This window comes from Scyliorhinus torazame, chromosome 1, assembly GCF_047496885.1.
Source record: "Scyliorhinus torazame isolate Kashiwa2021f chromosome 1, sScyTor2.1, whole genome shotgun sequence".
NCBI classification, from domain to species: Eukaryota; Metazoa; Chordata; class Chondrichthyes; order Carcharhiniformes; family Scyliorhinidae; genus Scyliorhinus; species Scyliorhinus torazame.
Genome location: NC_092707.1, coordinates 325,098,293 through 325,112,343, shown reverse-complemented (window position 1 = coordinate 325,112,343; position 14,051 = coordinate 325,098,293). Strand labels below are relative to the sequence as shown.

Here is a 14,051-nt window from a genome sequence, read left to right as displayed (position 1 = left end):
TGTAAAAAAAAACTTGCCTTGTACATCTCCTCTAAACCTTGCCCCTCGCACCTTAAATCTTTGCCCCCTAGTAATTGACCCCACTACCCTGGGAAAAAGTCTCTGACTATCCACTCTGTCTATGCCCCTCATAATTTTGTAGATCTCTATCCGGTCGCCTCTCAACCTCCTTTGTTCCAGTGAGAACAAACCAAGTTTATTCAACCTCTCCTCATAGCTAATGCCCTCTATATCAGGCAAAATCCTGGTAAATCTCTTCTGCACTCTATCTAAAGCCTCCACATCCTTCTGGTAGTGTGGCGACCAGAATTGAACACTATACTCCAAGTGTGGCCTAACTAATGTTCTATACAGCTGCAACATGACTTGCCAATTTTTATACTCAATGCCCCGGCCAATGAAGGCAAACATGCCGTATGCCTCCTTGACTACCTTCTCCACCTGTGTTGCCTCTTTCAGTGACCTGTGGACCTGGACACCTAGATCTCGCTGACTGTCAATACTCTTGAGGGTTCTACCATTCACTGTATATTCCCTCCCTGTATTAGTCCTTCCAAAATGCATTAACTCACATTTGTCCGGATTAAACTCCATCTGCCATCACTCTGCCCAAATCTCCAAATGATCTAAATCCTTCTGTATCCTCTGACAGTCCTCATTGCTGCCTGCAATTCCACCAACCTTTGTGTCGTCCGCAAACTTACTAATCAGACCAGTTACATTTTCCTCCAAATCATTTATATATACTACGAACAGCAAAGCACTGATCCCTGCGGAACACCACTAGTCACAGCCCTCCAATCAGAAAGGCACCCTTCCATTGCTACTCTCTGCTTTCTCTGACCTAGCCAGTTCTGTATGCAGTCAGTGAAGAACTGAACTCCCATTTTGCAAGGTGAATGGTGCTCTGAGGAACTGAATTCACGGGATTAATTGTGACCTGTGAAAACCTGGGTAGTTTCTACTCAAGTAATTCATTGCTGCTCAGTTTTATTTTCATGGGACTTTATTGTCAGTGCAGAATTCTGCAGTTCTCAACTGATGAAACTGAGCATGCAATTATGTTAGGAAAACAAAGGTAGTTTTAAGGGATTTATGTTTGTATTGGTAAACATTAGAAAAAAGGTATTGTTTTAAGTATGTTTAATTTAATGTTTCTGTGTCTGAATGGACAAAGCTACAGTTAGGTTCATGCTGGTCAAAGGAGCTTGGATGTATGGGGTTGGTTTTGATTCCAACTATGATTCTGTTGTGCGTATAGAGAGATACACCATAAAGAATAAATAGTAGTAGCAGTGGTTGCTTAGCAACTGGAGGCCCCTGTAAGGTAGAAATGCTTTAAGTTTTAGTGTCAGTTGGGGACAGGACACAGGGGAGTGAACATCTCTTAACTCTTCCATAAAGAAGACTAGAGAGGATGGGTGCTGCAAAGAGGCAAGCTTCCAGAATGACCAGTTACTGTCCAGATAACCAGGGAATTGGGACAGAAATAATGGGCGGGATTCTCCGACCCCCCACCGGGTCGGAGAATCGCTGGGTGTCGGCGTGCATCCCACTCCCACCGTCCTACGAATTCTCCGGCCCCCCAAAAATCGCTCCGGCGTGAATCGCGCCGCCCGCCTCGGAGAATGGCGGGGACCGGTGCGACTCAATGGGCCCCGGGGCCACGATGGGCCGAAGTCCCGCCCGTTTAACGAGGGTCCTGCCGGCGTGAATCAAGGTTGGTCCCTACCGGCGGGACCCAGCTCCGTGGGTGGCCTCCGGGGTTCTCGGGTGGGGGGGGTGCGGGGGGATCTGGCCCCAGGAGGTGCCCCCACGGTGGCCTGGCCCGCGATCAGGGCCCACTGATCCACAGGCGGGCCTGTGCCCTGGAGGCACTCTATTCCTCCGCATCGGCCTCTGTGGTCCTCCGCCATGGCCGATGCGGAGACGAACCCTCCCGCACATGCGCCGGGATGACGGTAGCACATGCTGGCGCTCCCGCGCATGCGTCAATTCGCGCCGGCCAGCGGAGGCCCTTCGGTGCAGGTTGGCATGGCGCCAAGCCCCTTCCCGCCGGCCGGCGGGGCGCAAACCACTCCGGGGCGGTCCTAGCCCCTGAAGGTGCGGAGGATGCCACACCTTTGGGTGGCCCGACACCGGAGTGGTTCACGCCACTCCTCAGCGCCGGGATCCCCCGCCCCACCGGGTAGGGGAGAATCCTGCCCATGGTCTTAAGACCACTGAAGCTAAGAGAACAGAGATCAAGGTATTGATTGAGAAGAATTCAAGGAAAAGTAAACAAAGTTTTCTGAGTTAAAGAGATAACTACAGTAACCAGATTTGCTGAGCATTTGTTTGGACATAACTATAAAAAAATCATTAAGTATTTTGTCGCCTTAAAGTGCAAATCTATTTACAGAATTATGTTGAATTCTATTTTAGAATAATGGCATAAATGGGTGTAAAAGGAGACAGGTTGAATACCCCTTACTCCTTTTTCAAAAGCGTATTCTCCATAAATTGGAATTGTACAAACCTATCTGAAAATATACTGGAGAAATGTCTGTAGAAATGCATCTGTTAAACAACTAACTCAATTATAAGCAAGACATACTTTCTTGTGGCACAAATGGATTACGTTTGCTCTTGACTTTGACTGGAACTGACTTGTATTTACACTTCCCTGGAACAGCTGTCCTGTAGGCAAATACAAAAAGAGCAAATATAAGAGAGAGACTGCAGTAATATGCCTGTAAGTGTAAGCCCTATCATCCCAAGCACAGTATTTTCAATCCATAGGATCCCAACTGAATCATCGAGACCAAATATCTAAATAGTTAAAAAGAAATGAAATACTCCCGGTCCATAAAATTTATAATTGTATTCCATGAATTATATGCCAACATTTTTGTTCATGTTCGTGACTGGGATTTTCTGGTGCTGTTTTGGCTGGAATGTCAAATTTTCAATTCTCACTCACAACCTGTCCCACCACAGACAAGACTGGAGAATCCCACCCTATTGGTCTTTTTAGCTCAGGATCTGTCTCGGAATGGTACATCGCAAAATTAGTTTTATTTACTTTTCTTGCCTGCTTTCAGTTCTCAGCACTTCACATGTCATTTCTTATCTAACAGCGTCGTGAATCAGCGCATCTCCAGACTTCTGCTTATGCCACTGGAAAGGCACACGCAAGCTGCCATTGGTGAATTGGCAAAACAATTTGCTTCATCAGCAACCCATCCACTTGCTAAACATCCACCCCCTCTACAATTGGATTACTGTGGATGAAGTGTACACAGAATGCATAGCAGCAGCTCACCGAGACATCTTCAGCAGCATCTCATAACACATGACCTGGAAGGACATGGCCAGCAGGTGGAAGGGGAAACCATCACCACCAAGTTTCCCTCCAGATGACACCCATGCTCGCATGAACATGTAGATCTCTATTCCTTCATTGTCATGAGATGAATATCCTGGAACTTCCTACATAACAACATCGTGGGATCGTATCCACCGCATTAAATGCAGAAATTCAAGAAGACCCCAGCCACCTTCTCAAGGGCAATAAAGGAAGGGTAATAAATGCTGGCCTTGCCAGAAATACTGAAATTTCTATATTGATTTTATTTTCCTTAAATTATCTTCCTCTGACACAGATGAGCTCAACAACTTGTAACATAATAGGCGTCATTCTCCGACCCCCCGCCGGGTCGGAGAATGGCCGTTGGCAGCCGTGAATCCCGCCCCCGCCGAAGTCTCCGAAGGGAGAAAAGTCGGCGGGGCGTTAATGGCGCCGCTGCCGCGGAGAATGTCACGGGTCTGCGCAAGGCAGCCGATTTTCGGCCTGCCGATATTCTCCCTTCCGGATGGGCCGAAGTCCCGTCGACGTGATGACCGTTCACGTCGACGTGAATCAAACCTCCTTTTCATCGGCGTGACCCGGTGCTCCAGGCTCACGCCGACCAGCGAGGAGGTGAGTGACGGCCTGGGGGGTTGGCTCTGGGCAGGAAATGGCGTGGCCGCAGACTGATTGCGTGAGGAGAGGTGTGTCTCGGCTTGTGTGTGTGTGCGGCGGGGGGGGGGGGGGGGGGGGGGGGGGGGGTGGTTAGAGTAGGCTGGGCTCCGGGGGAGTGCCGGGAGGGGGTCCGTGCCGGGGTGGAGGTTGGGGGTTGTGGAGGGGGTCCGTGCCGGGGTGGAGGTTGGGGGGGGGGTCCGTGCTGGGGTGGAGGTTGGGGGTTGGGGAGGGGGTCCGTGCCGGTGTGGAGGTTGGGGGGGGGGTCCGTGCCGGGGTGGAGGTTGGGGAGGGGGTCCGTGCCGGGGTGGAGGTTGGGGAGGGGGTCCGTGCCGGGGTGGAGGTTGGGGAGGGGGTCCGTGTCGGGGTGGAGGTTGGGGGGGGTCCGTGCTGGGGTGGAGGTTGGGTGTTGGGGAGGGGGTCCGTGCCGGGGTGGAGGTTGGGGGGGATCCGTGCTGGGGTGGAGGTTGGGGGGGTCCGTGCTGGGGTGGAGGTTGGGGGTTGGGGAGGGGGCCGTGCCGGGGTGGAGGTTGGGGAGGGGGTCCGTGCCGGGGTGGAGGTTGGGGAGGGGGTCCGTGCCGGGGTGGAGGTTGGGGAGGGGGCCGTGCCGGGGTGGAGGTTGGGGGGGGTCCGTGCTGGGGTGGAGGTTGGGTGTTGGGGAGGGGGTCCGTGCCGGGGTGGAAGTTGGGGGGGGGCCGTGCTGGGGTGGAGGTTGGGGGGGTCCGTGCTGGGGTTGAGGTTGGGGGTTGGGGAGGGGGCTGTGCCGGGGTGGAGGTTGGGGGGGTCCGTGCTGGGGTGGAGGTTGGGGGTTGGGGAGGGGGTCCGTGCCGGGGTGGAGGTTGGGGAGGGGGTCCGTGCCGGGGTGGAGGTTGGGGAGGGGGTCCGTGTCGGGGTGGAGGTTGGGGGGGGGGGGTCCGTGCTGGGGTGGAGGTTGGGGAGGGGGCCGTGCCGGGGTGGGTGATGGGAGGGCAAATGAGTTGGTCCACCTGGCCAGGTGCCAGCATCCAACAGTTGGACCCATGCGGTCCATGCCACCTGGCTGGGGGGAGGAGGGGATATGGGCAATGATGACATGTCGTCGTTCCCCTCCCCCCCACCAGGCCGTCATGTTTTCAGACCATCCAGCGATGTTGGCCAGCCGCTCATGTCTATGTTGCCCTGGATGAGGAGGAGGAGGAGGAGGAGGAGGAGGAGCGTGCCAGAGAGGCGGCGCAGGCTGCCGCAGAGGGGCAGGCGGCAGCCGCCCAGGCTGGAGGGACACCTGACCGACAGGACGAGGAGGGGGAGGAGGACGTCGCGGCCCCACGGCAACGGAGGCACCCGAGGGCGCCCCGTGTGTACCGGCCCCGGCAGTCATACCAGGACCTCACGGACCGGGAATGCAGGAGGAGACTCCGGATGAGCCGGGAAACCGTGGCACACATCTGCCACCTGCTGGCACACCTGTCACCGCGTGGCACTGGCGGGGGACACCCTCTCCCCGTGTCCGTCAAGGTTACGGTGGCCCTGAACTTTTATGCAACGGGGTCATTCCAGGCACCGAGTGGGGACCTGTCCGGCATATCGCAGACATCGGTGCATCGGTGCATCCGGGCAGTGACAGATGCCCTTTATGCCATGGCGCACCGCTACATCCGCTTCCCCGTGGACCGGGCCAGCCAAGATGCCCGGGCCGTGGGCTTCTCTGCCATTGCCGGGTTCCCCATGGTCCAGGGCGCGATCGATGGGATGCACGTCGCCGTGCGGCCACCTGCAGATAACAGGGCCATGTTCACTAATAGGAAGGGGACCTATTCGATGAACGTACAGGTGGTCTGTGACCACCGCATGATGATCCTGCACGTCTGCGCCCGTCACCCAGGCAGTGTACACGACTCATTCGTGTTGTCGCGGTCATCCATCCCCGGCATGTACGAGGGACGTCATCCCCGGCTGAGGGGCTGGTTGCTGGGCGACAGGGGCTACCCATTGCGATCGTGGCTGATGACGCCTATACGGAGGCCACGCAATGAGGCGGAGAACCGCTACAATGATGCCCATGTAGCGACAAGGGGAGTGATCGAAAGGTGCTTTGGCGTGCTGAAGATGCGTTTCAGGTGCCTGGACCTCTCTGGGGGCGCCCTCCAGTATCGGTCAGATAGGGTCGGCCGCATCATTGTGGTGTGCTGCGTCCTGCACAACATAGCCCAGCAGAGGGGCGATGTGCCGCAGGCAGAGGAGGGCGGAGTGGAGGAGCAGCAGGAAGAGGCCCAGTCCTCCCCAGATGAGGGGGATGGGGGCAATGGTCAGGGCAGACGGGGTAGACACAGGCGGGTGGCTGTCCACCGTTACCGGCTGGGCCAGCGGGCACGGGACAGACTGATAGACGCCCGCTTCACTGACTAGATGGGCGTGGGAATCGGGTAGTATGGCCACAGACCGCACACCATGACAACAGCCGACCACCCACACCCCCCACCCATCCACCCACCCAGCACCCTCACCCCCCTCCCCAACCCCACACACCCCACCCGCATGCACACCACCCCCCCACCCCCAATTGCCGATCCACTGGCGGCACAACGGGCCGGGCTCACCCAGTTGCGGGTGGACGCGTGTCTATCGCAGGCCATGGAGAATGATGACAACCCGCCTCCGATGAGCTCCTGGCTCTACATCGTTGGACTATGTCTGACCCATGGCCACAGTACCACCATCCACCCGGACCATCCCTGCATGCGGCTGTGACACTGCAGCGCACGGTCCCGTCCTCTGCCCGGGGGATGTTGATGGCGGCCCAGGGGGAAGGGGGCAGACTCACCTGGGGCTGAGGTAAGACCACCCCTCACACACACACTTGCGCTCAACGTACATGACACCCCCGCACACTTTGGACAGAGCACAAAGGCAGCTTTGGTAGGTGTAACATTGACTTTAATAACCAAAGGAGTTCATGCACGTGCCCTAGCGCCTAAAACTCATCTGTGCCCTGCACCCATGCCAACTTACTCAGTGTCTAATTGTTTGGCCTTACGGGCCCTTTGACTACGTCTACGTGGTTCCCCAGACGGTACAGCAGAACTGGAGGTGGACTCCTGTGATTCCTGCCCTCTGACACTGGATCCCTTTGGCGGCCGTTTCCTGGGGCGTCCTGGCCTCGATGGGCCAGGCTGCGGCCCGGGCGACTGGGATGGCGAGCTGCCAGCCTGTCCTGCCCGTTGCCCACCCGATGCACCTGGGACGGAAGGGGGGGAGTCCGAGGTGTCGCGGTGTACCGGGACCTCCCCTACAGAGGGAGCCGGGACGGACCACACCACCTCCTCCTCCCTCGGGGTGCCCGATGGCCCCCAGGCCTCTACATGGGTGGGGGATGCGAACGGACTGGCCATCCGACGCGCCCCCGACATCTGGCGCTGCCAGTCCTGGAGGCCCGTGCTGGTATCGACAGGGGTCTGCAGGTTTGCAGCCATGGAGCCCAGGGGGTTGTCGAACCCTGTCTGCGACAGTGCGACGCCAGCTCGCACATGGCCACTGGCCCCTTCAGAGACTGGGCCATGGCCTGCAGAGACTGGGCTATGGCCTGCTGAGACTGGGCCATGGCCTGCTGAGACTGGGCCATGGCCTGCTGAGACTGGGCTATGGCGTTGAGCGCCTCTGCCATCTGGCGCTGGCACTGGCTCATGGCCTCCTGTGAGAGGGCAGCAATTTCCTGGGCCACAGACGCCGCCTGCACGGAAGGCCCCAGGCCTCGCAAACCGTTCCCCATGTCTGACACCGTCGCACCCATTGCCTCCACCGCGGACGCCACCCGTGCGGTGTCAGCCTGGGTGGCACGCATGACCGGGACCACTCCCAGCTCCTGGACGCGGGTGGACTCCTCCACCTGCGACCGCAGCCGCCGCAAGCCACCCGTCACCCTATTCGCTCGTCTCCGTGTCGGTGGTTGCATCGGATCTATGTGTGGGTGTGGTAACTGCAGGAACCCGGGATCCATCTGGGCGGCAGATGTTCGCTTGGCCTGGGCTGCCCTCCGACCGCCCGGTCCCTCTGCTGCTCCTACCTCCACCTGCTGTACCGGGACGGCTGTGTTGTGCGCACCAGTGAGTGTACCAGACGCCTCATCACTAAAGTGCCCAACCGTGGTGAGTGTTTCTGCGATGGTGGAGGGTGTTGGTGACAGCAGTGGCGTTGTGTCGTGCTCTTCGTCCCACTCTGAGTCCATGGCACTTTGGGGTGGGGGTTCCCCATCCACTCTGAGTCACTGTCCGGTATTTCGTCTTCCCGGGTAGGGGTGTCCTGGGTAGTGCTGTCCCGGGTAGTGCTGTCCCGGGTAGTGCTGTCCCGGGTAGTGCTGTCCCGGGTAGTGGTGTCCCGGGTAGTGGTGTCCCGGGTAGGGGTGTCCTGGGTAGTGGTGTCCCGGGTAGGGGTGTCCTGGATAGTGGTGTCCTGGGTAGTGGTGTCCTGGCTCGGATGTGACGGGGGCCTGTGGCTGCCCCCCTCATCGCTGGGTGGTCGCTCCCGCACGTGACGGGGGTGTCGTCTCCCTGTTGCTCCAGGTCTCTCCGTCTCCCGTGATGTGCGAGAGGCATCCTGCGGGCGTCGCATGCTGGAGGGTCCGGGTCTCTCCGTCTCCCGTGGTCTCCGAGGGGCATCCTGCGGGCGTCGCATGCTGGAGGGTCCGGGTCTCTCCGTCTCCCGTGGTCTCCGAGGGGCATCCTGCGGGCGTCGCATGCTGGAGGGTCCGGGTCTCTCCGTCTCCCGTGGTCTCCGAGGGGCATCCTGCGGGCGTCGCATGCTGGAGGGTTCGGGTCTCTCCGTCTCCCGTGGTCTCCGAGGGGCATCCTGCGGGCGTCGCATGCTGGAGGGTGCGGGTCTCTCCGTCTCCCGTGGTCTCCGAGGGGCATCCTGCGGGCGTCGCATGCTGGAGGGTGCGGGTCTCTCCGTCTCCCGTGGTCTCCGAGGGGCATCCTGCGGGCGGTCTGCATCTGCGGGGATGGGTGCCTGGACGTTTGGTCCTGCGATACACAATGAAGCATGCATGGTTAGACATCAGGCAGTGATCAGGTGATACGGGAGAGGGGGATATAGGGGAGGGGGGATATGGGGACGGGCTGTTGGTGGCTCACTTGCTCGTGGGGCCCCGACCTCTGCATCAGCAACCTCCCGGTCCTCAGGTCCGCCAGCCAGTTCCAGGGCCCTTTCCTCGTGTACGGTCAGTGGCCTCTCATCAGCGGGCCCTCCTCCAGTCCTCACATGCTCCCTGGTGTTGTGTGCGCGCTTCTCCTGTGGGGGGGGGGGTGGTGGCAGGGGTAAAAGGCAACAGTGTTAGGCAGGTATATGAATGCACGCCATCGGTTGCGCGTGCATTGCAGAGGTTAAGGTTAGGGCTGGATTCACTTGGGGATATGGGGGATATGGGGGAGGGGGGATATGGGGGATATGGGGGAGGGGGGATATGGGGGATATGGGGGAGGGGGGAATATGGGGGATATGGTGGAGGGGGTATATGGGGGAGGGGGGATATGGGGGATATGGGGAGGGGGGATATGGGGGAGGGGGGATATGGGGGATATGGGGGAGGGGGGATATGTGGGAGGGGGGATATGGGGGAGGGGGGGATATGGGGAATATGGGGGAGGGGGGATATGGGGGATATGGGGAGGGGGGATATGGGGGAGGGGGGAATATGGGGGATATGGGGGAGGGGGGATATGGGGGATATGGGGGTGGGGGGATATGGGGGAGGGGGGAGTATGGGGGATATGGGGGAGGGGGGATATGGGCGATATGGGGGAGGGGGGATATGGGGGAGGGGGGATATGGGGGATATGGGGGAGGGGGGGATATGGGGGAGGGGGGATATGGGGGAGGGGGGGATTTGGGGGAGAGGGGATATGGGGGATATGGGGAGGCTCACCCTGCCTGCTCTGACGAGGTCGTTCACCTTCTTGTGGCACTGGGTGCCTGTCCGTGGTGTTAGGGCCACAGCGGTGACGGCCTCTGCCACCTCCCTCCACAGACGCCGGCTGCGGCGTGGGGCAACTCTGCGGCCGTGCCCGGGATACAGGGCGTCCCTCCTCTGCTCCACCGCATCCAGGAGCGCCTCCACATCGCGTGACTCGAACCTCGGAGCTGAGCGACGGCCAGCCATCAAGTCGGGTGTTGCGGTCGGCTGTTCCGGTCGGGTGGGGGGGAGCTGCGCGGCCTTATGAGCCGTCACGCCGTGCAGCGCGTATGACGCTGCACGGCGTGAACCACTGCGCAAGCGCGGATCCCGTTACGTCGCTGCTAGCCCATTTCGGGCCGCAGACTATCGGCCCATTTTTATGACGTGACGCAAGTGGGATTTGCGCCGTTTTTTGCGCCGATCGGCGGAGTTTCCGCCGATAACGGAGAATTTCGCCCAATGAGTCACAAAAATAAACCCATGTCCATTATTCTACAAATCAGAGCTGGGAAAAGTTGGTCAGTTTAGTCCTCATGTGGTCAGATTGGTTGGACAACAAAATCATTGAGCCAGAACCTTCCCCAACAAAGCTCCACATCCTTGCTTCTGCCTCTATCCCTTTTTCCAGAGATAATTCAGGCTGAATCAGTCTTTACATCCCAAATCCTACCCAACACAAGATTACTTTCCTCAACCTCAAAAAAACCAGATTATATCTACCACCGCTGAAAACAAGATCTGTTCTCTCATTCCCTCCATGCTTGACTTCTCCAGCACCACCCTCACTGATCTCCTGAGCTCCACCCTAAATTAACTCCAATTTATCCAAAGTTCAGTTGCCCACTTCCTCTCCCATTTACCCATAATCTCAACAAAGTAATGAATCCAAAACCCTGACAAATCATTGCCAGGGACCACACCCATCTTAATTCCATAAACCAATCTTTCCCTGATTTATAACCCAGATCAAGCCATTTGGTTTTCCATCTCTGGTCTCCTAACCAACCTATCTCTATACAATACATCAGAATTGTGAAGTCTTCAACTAACATAGCCTTATTCTCTAAATTTACATGCTTAACCCTTTCCTCCCTACAATACCACCTTCCCTTCCACTTTCCAAATCCATTTCTTCAACAATCTTTCAAATCATCTACTCTAACTTTCCTTCTATTCATTGACATCCATATTTCCCAATGCCAGGCACCTTGCGCCAGTTACAATAGTAAAAGTGCTATACAAATAATAGCTGTCTGTCAATCTTAATCTTGATTACAGTTCCCACAAGCAGGATTAATAACCCTCTACTTTTGGTTATAAATATTGATATTGTTATGACTTTCTTTTACACTGACTTTTCTGTGGCTCTGTTCCAATTATGGCAGTCAGTGAGTTTGCCCTTCCTTTTATGTCATCTATGTCCGAATGCGTGGAGTCGTCAGGTATCAAATGATACCACCACAAGCTTCAACCGGCTATCGATCAAAGAGCCAAACACCAGTTAGTTAGTTCAAGATCAAGGGTACTTTATTTACACACAATTAGTCATGCAACATAAACACTACTAGTTAACTACACCAATCAACTAAGACAACCTGTACTTAACTTCGGGCACCCGGCTTAGGTCAGAAAACAGTGGCCGCTGTTCAATTCTGGATCTCTCGGGTTCGAAGGAGTAACTGCTGCTCAGCTGGGCTCATCCGTCGTTGAACTTGGACTTGCTTCTGGTGTTGCTGTGATTGGCGATGACTGTGACCGGGGTACCAAGGCCAAGAGAGTGCCAAGAGAGAGCGAACATATGGCAAACTCTTCTTCTTATACTCGGGGGGATTTTCGCGCTCTTTTGGGCGGTCCTTCGATTTGGGCCTTACTAATTGGGTGATCCCTGATCACTCCGTTCGATTCCTTAGCCAATAAGTGGGCGGGGATCTGGATAGCTGGCATGTCCCAAGCAGTCTCTGACCCCGTTTTTTGCGTTTCCCTTGAACATGGAGTGGCGCCAAAATGTCTGGGACTGTCCCGGTTGCTTGAGTACCAGTCCTTTGTTTTGGTGAAGATGGGCCATCAAATGCTAATCGGCCCCATTGAAATGCTAATTGGATGGAGTTTCGATACCGTCTGGACTTTTTGCTGACAAACATGCATTTCAGGCTTTGAGCCTGCCTGAGTCTTGGCTTGTCCATTTTACCCACCAGGCTTTGCGAGTTTCTCTGTACCTAGTTGGAAGTGGCCACCCCAGATGGCTACACTCTGTCCTCTTGATCCTCAACGCAAAGCGTGAAGAATCACAATACTGGGTCTTCTTTGTTCTCTGAATGCCAGGTACCCTTAACCAAGGACAGGTTCTACTCTACTCTGTCCTATGGGTCCAGAAACATTTACCTAATTTTCCCTAAACAACACATGTCTAAGAATTTCTAGGGGGCCATTTAACATTCAGTAAAAAGGGGAATCTCTAACTGTCTCTAACTAGACTACACTCATTCTGCTATTTAACAATCAAAGAACCTATCTTACAATACAAAAAAAATCCGATAGCAGCATCACATTTCTTCCTATCACTAACATTCGCATACAGAGAAGTAACTTTATTAGCAAAAACACCAACCACGGAATTTATTGAGGAGAAAGATTCAGAAAGAGTGTGGGGTTTGCTGGAGTCCGAGGAAAGGGGCTCTAAATGTGTATACTGGAGGGCGGGAGGCTCTCCGTCTCAATTTCCGCAATCTAATTGTCTGAATGACACTGTACGCTATGGCTATCACTAGTAAGGCTTCCACTGTGTAGGACAGTGAATACCACTTGACGAGGTTCTCACACCATGTGGGGGCATCGGTGGCAGGGTGTGTGTGTGGTGCAGTGTCCGGGCTGGGGGTGTCGTGTTGGGTGGTCGTGTTCGGTGCCAGTGTGGTGAGGGGTGTAGAGGTGGGTAACGCGCGCAACTGGACTGCTCCAGCGATGATCATGATGCCGATCATCAGGGTCGTCTTCATCTTATTCGGGCTTTCCTTTGCCGTCAAGTATCTTCGTATCTTCCTAGGGGAACAATCATAGTATCTGTTATAATCGTGTTGTTTAACATCTCGTATGTTTGTCTGTTTCTCCTTAACATCAATTTCCCACTATAATCATCACCATATGTGACTCCCTCTTATTTGCGGAGACAAGACATCCAAAAAAATATTCTGTGTCACAGTGCGAGCGCTCTCGCAGCCTGTGGTCGATGGGCTGAGTGGGCGGACAATTTCTCCATCCTCTGCAAACTTGTTTTTCCAACCAAGTGTTTCTGACATGTAAATAGTATGTGGGGGATAGCATCCGAAGGGGTGCCGGAAAGGGCAAAAGTTGTGGCAAAAAGCATTCTTTAAACCACAGGACTAAACACAGCAAAAGAGTTTTGAAAACAAGTATCCGAATGGGGTGGTGCGTATGATCCGCGGCAGGGCAAGAATGGGTGGGATCCCCGGGTAGGGCGGTGATCAGTGCTGTTGCTCCACTACCCGAGCTTGGCTGACCAAATGTATAGGGGGTCCTCAGGCAGGGCGGGGATAAGTGTCGTTACTCTACTGCCTGAGTGACCTTCCAAGAGCGGTAAGAATTTGTAACTATATGGGCTCCAGACAAACTTTTTTCACTAACTGCCATATGGCGTCGGAAGAGTAATTATGAGTGCATCAAGAAATTTGGTGTGAAACCAAAAGAATAAACTGTGTCAAAACTTTTAGTGAGATCAACACAAATAGTCGCACAAATAACAAACATTCAACTTTTAAAAATAACAAATTAAAGAAAGAAAAACGGGCAGGCTCCATCAGAGTACAGGACACCGTGAATCTCAATCGGTTCCTGACTCGCATCATCTGGACACCTCAATTTCAAAAAGAATTGCAAAGGGGTTACCATGGTGGGAGTCAGACTCAGAGTTGTCACCATCTCCCAGGTGTCAAACTAGTTCATGGAGTTTGCGTGCTAACGCGGCATGTGCCGATGTGGGGTCCATTTCATCATTCCTCGTCAGGCGACAGTAATTGTCACGGTGCCAGCGCTTCATGTTCCGTAGGGAAGTTGCAAGGAGGCCGTCGCTATCGTCTGGTGGAGGGTCAGGTTCCGGTGTGGGCAAATAAA

At 55.4% G+C, this 14,051-nt stretch overlaps 1 protein-coding gene across 3 annotated transcripts in view; it reads right to left on the bottom strand.

Annotated features, from left to right (window-relative positions):
- The window catches only part of hhipl2 (HHIP-like 2), a 98,837-nt gene that overhangs the window by 2,581 nt on the left and 82,205 nt on the right, over positions 1 to 14,051 (bottom strand). For 2 of the 3 annotated variants that reach the window (XM_072508284.1, XM_072508304.1), the window contains one exon: positions 2,597 to 2,679. In XM_072508284.1, coding sequence (XP_072364385.1) covers positions 2,597 to 2,679 — 83 coding nt within the window. Of the gene's footprint in view, positions 1 to 2,596; positions 2,680 to 11,411; positions 12,963 to 14,051 lie in introns of those variants that run through there. The other variant, XM_072508293.1, reaches the window with a different exon arrangement.